This window comes from Myotis brandtii, unplaced genomic scaffold (genome assembly GCF_000412655.1).
Source record: "Myotis brandtii unplaced genomic scaffold, ASM41265v1 scaffold927, whole genome shotgun sequence".
Classification (NCBI taxonomy): Eukaryota; Metazoa; Chordata; class Mammalia; order Chiroptera; family Vespertilionidae; genus Myotis; species Myotis brandtii.
Window position 1 is genome coordinate 160,277 of NW_005371823.1, and position 3,977 is coordinate 164,253.

At 54.1% G+C, this 3,977-nt stretch overlaps 1 protein-coding gene across 1 annotated transcript in view; it reads right to left on the minus strand.

The window, feature by feature from the left end:
* Positions 1 to 3,977, minus strand: part of NUTM1 (NUT midline carcinoma, family member 1) — a 12,750-nt gene continuing 8,773 nt past the window's right edge. Inside the window, exons 4-7 of the mRNA XM_005885775.2 lie at positions 3,458 to 3,597; positions 2,676 to 2,962; positions 2,294 to 2,410; positions 1 to 1,953 (exon numbers count right to left, since the gene is read on the minus strand). Coding sequence (XP_005885837.1) covers positions 1 to 1,953; positions 2,294 to 2,410; positions 2,676 to 2,962; positions 3,458 to 3,597 — 2,497 coding nt within the window. The remainder of the gene's footprint in view (positions 1,954 to 2,293; positions 2,411 to 2,675; positions 2,963 to 3,457; positions 3,598 to 3,977) is intronic.

Here is a 3,977-nt window from a genome sequence, read left to right on the forward strand (position 1 = left end):
TTACTGGCAACGGCGGCGTTTCTTCCTTCTGCCTGAGCCCAAACCGTCACGCCTTCTTTTACGAGGCTGCGAGGGTAGAGCCAGGGGTTTCTCCCCAGAGACCGCAAGTTCTGCTCCCAGGTAGGGCCTCTTTCCAGTAGGTACTGGACCTGCAACTAGAGCTCGCTTCCTAGACTTAGCAACAGGATATGGAGGCTGGCCAGGGCCGCTTGCCTCCGCAGAGAGGGAGCAGGATGCTCTCTGGAGCCCCTGACCTCCCGTGGAGGGCAGGCCTGGAGCAGGGTGAGGACCAAGAGGAGGACGCCTTGGCGACAGGCTTAGTTTAGAGGCCAAGAGGTAGGCAAAGCCAGAGAGTTCCTCATCTTCCTCCTCATCCTCCTCCTCCTCCTCTTCCTCCACCTCCTCCTCCTCCTCCTCCTTCCCTTTGGCCCCACCTGCTGGACTGCATGCTCCTCTAACAGGAGAGGCTTCTTTCAGAACTGAGGCACCCCTGGCTCCCCAACGAGGGGAAGTTCTCAAAAGGCCCCGGGAAGATGTTGCCTTGGGAGTCCCATGTGCATAAGACTCTTGATTCCCTAGGAAGGGAGCAAGGTCTTTTGAATTCAACAAATCAGTGTCCTCCCTGCCCTCTCCTGGGGGGTAATAACTAAAATGTAGCGGGCCAGTATCCTCACTGACCCCTAACGGGAGGCCGCAGCCATCTCTAACATCTAGTATATTGCTGTCAACTGTGGTTTCCAACAGAGAAATGGAACTGCCTCTGTTCCCTGCCTCTTGGCTGGCCTCAGGGAAGGTGGAGGCATCCTGGGTCCCCAGGATAATGACATTGCCTTGACAAGCAGGCAGGAGGATTTCTTTGGAAATCAGTGTGGAGGCATCAATACTGCCTTCCAGGAACGGAAGGCAATCTTGAGCCCACAGATCACTGAGATCCTGTATAGTCTCAGGACTCTGTTCTCTATTTTCTTTAGGCCTCAAGGCTAGGCTATAGTTCCTCTTTCCTAGGGCAGCTGTGGCATCTGTGCCTCCACAGAGAATTGGACTGTTCCCCAGAGCCCCAGGTGCTATGGTTTCTCTTGGACCCAGTGCCTGGCAGCCTCCCTGATGCTCAGGTACATATTCCCCATCATCCTGGAAGTTCTCTGTGACCTCGATTGGTAAGGGCAACTCTAAGCCTACTTCATCCATCTCACTGCTGAGCCAAAGCCCTGGACTGAACGAGACCCCATCCTCGTCCTTGTCCTCAACCGCTCTAGGGGAAAAGCTCTGGTCAAAGCTCTGAAGCACAAAAGGACTTCTGTCACCTCCCCACATGACTCCTGAGCAGCCTTCCTGGGGCTCTGCTAGCAGCTCCTGCCCTTGATGCAGCACTCCAACACCCCCTGTCTGCAGCCCGGGTTCTTGCAGAGGAGCCAGCTCTGGTTCAGCGAGCACAGCTTCCAAACCGGGAACTATCTCGAGCTGGAGATCTTCCTGCCAGCAAAGGGACAGAGCCTCGGAAGGCCCGTCAGCCACCAGGGAGTGCCCAGGGAACCCAGCACCTCCCACGTGGTCACCTGGGTGTGGGGATATTTGGTTTGCAACCTTTCCAGGTCCTCTTCTCTCTGTACCTAAGGATCCTTGAGTTCCCTGTGGAGATGCAAGTTCTATGGGCAAGTCCCAGCTGCTGGGAGATGCCAGGGTGTTCCCATCCCTGCACATGCCCCTTGGGCCATCTAGGGCCTGTTCCTGCCCACTATGCACTTCCCTTGCTTGCTTTCCTGGAGAAGCAGATTTCCCAAGGCAAACAGTGCCCCCAGCCACCCTATGCCCAGGTGAAGACCAAAGCCGTCCACCCCCATCTTCATCCTCATCAGAAACAGAAGCACTTGAGTCCAATTGAGCTCCAGTGCAACCTGGAGCTGCCTCTGCATCCTCTTCCTCCTCCAGGGCCAGGAGTCGCCTCTGAACCAGCTGGAAGGAGAACGGACACATAGCATGCTATGCTACACATGGTTGTGGGGAGGGGTGGCTGAGTGGATGGGCAGGGCAGAGAATGCAAGCAAGTGGCTTAAGTGACAGTATTAAAGACAGATACCATAGCTCTTTTCTGCCTTCTTGGGCCTTATTCCCACACTTTGAGCCCTTACGCTTCCCTTTTCCTGCATGTCCACAGTCCCTTACCTACGGTTCAGTACCCGTAGCCCAATCCTGAAGCTGTTCATCTCCAAAAGTCATACCATCCACAACAGTGTAGGGTTAGCTAACAACATGCGACCTTCCTGTTCTGATACCCCCAACCCTTCAGGTTTACCTGGGCAAGACTGAGTCCTTCTTCTTGCTCCAGCTCCTCCATTAAAGCCAAGGGGTCCCTCTCTTCTTCTGGGGACAGTATATCTGCCAGAAATTGGGGGTGAATGATGGCCTCCACCTGGGCAACAAAAGGAAAAGTGATATGAGTCTGACAGGAGGTAACCTGTGAGCCAAGAGGCTCTCGAGAAGCCATAAGTGCCCTCCCCACCCCAGGCTGTTATAAGCCATGACCACCACCAGCTATACACATTCACATGCGTGCATACATGCACATGCATTGTTCAGTACAGAACAGAGTCGAGGGCAGAACCCTAGATCTTCGGTTCCCTGGAGTTCCCACCCCAAGATCTGCTAGAAACCAGACCTCCAGGCCCGGCCCTCACCTTGGAGACAAAGTCCTCCTGCGAACATAGCTCCTCGATGTAGCTCAGGAGATCTGGATCTGGATACAGCCCTTCCTCCTCCTGCGGCTGCTCATCCTCTTCCGGTCTTCCATCCGACTCCCCAGTGGCCAAGTGGTTCCCCACCAGCCCTTCCATGATGTCAGCGTACTCTTTCACAGCTTCTGGTGGGATTTCCTTGGGTGCTTCGGGAACTGGAGGCTTCTGGGTTTTGCGCTGCCGCCGGCGGGGGGTCCGTGACTTGGAGGCTGCCTTCTTGGGAATATACACTAAGGGAAGAGATGCAAAGGGGGAATGGAAAGTGGCACCAAGACTACAGCATCTGCCTCCTGACCCCATGGGAGAACACAAATGGCTCCAGGCTGGATAGGGCCACCCCGGAAAGTACCAGCCATGGGAAAAGATTGAGGGGCTGCAGGGCCTGAGAGAGAGCCACTGTATGAAGAATCTTGCAACCCCCGAAATTCCAAGAAGTCCCCTAATCCAGGCCCCATTTCTTAGGCAGATGAGGTATTATGGGCTGCACTTCCAGCCTCGATGAGAGAGTAGTTGGTTTACTTGGCCAAGATCCAAACCTAGATTGGGACCAAGGGAATCGGAGAACCTAGTCTCCTATATTTGCCCTGTTTGGAACATCTAATGCCACCCTCTCGAGGAAAAGAGGCAGAAGCAAGGGCAATGCCTTCCCCAACCCATGCTTGCTTTCTGGATGCCTTCCTTTGAGCCTCTGGTGTAAGGCTTCTGTTAGAACTGGGTAGCCTTACCTGGTTGCTGGCAAACCTCAGGGGCCGGGAGCGCTGGAGGATCAACTTTCAGAGGGGCTGCAGGAGGCAAACCCTGGGACCCATTCACCAGCTGTGTGTTATTATTCTGCATCTCCTCCTCAGCCTCAAACTCCATGAACCTGCAGAGGGGGAAGAAGGCTCAGGCAGTGCTAAGGCCAGACCCATCAGGAACCCAGACGCCAGGAGGCAGCTGCTCACAGATGACCACGTAACACATCTGAGGAAACCTCACAAGATCACCACACAGTCCCTTCACCTACAGTCGTCACCTAGGAAGCTTGTTAAGAAAATGAACAATGGAGAGAAACCAAGATGGCGGCATAGGTAAACACCAGAAATTGCTACCTCACACAACAACTTCAAAAATACAACTAAAAGGCAAAATGGACATCATCCAGAACCACAGGAAGGCTGGCTGAGTGGAAATTCTACAACTAGAAGGAAAGAGAAAAGCACACTGAGACTCAGAGGAGGTGCGGAAGTAAAGTGCAGAGGTACG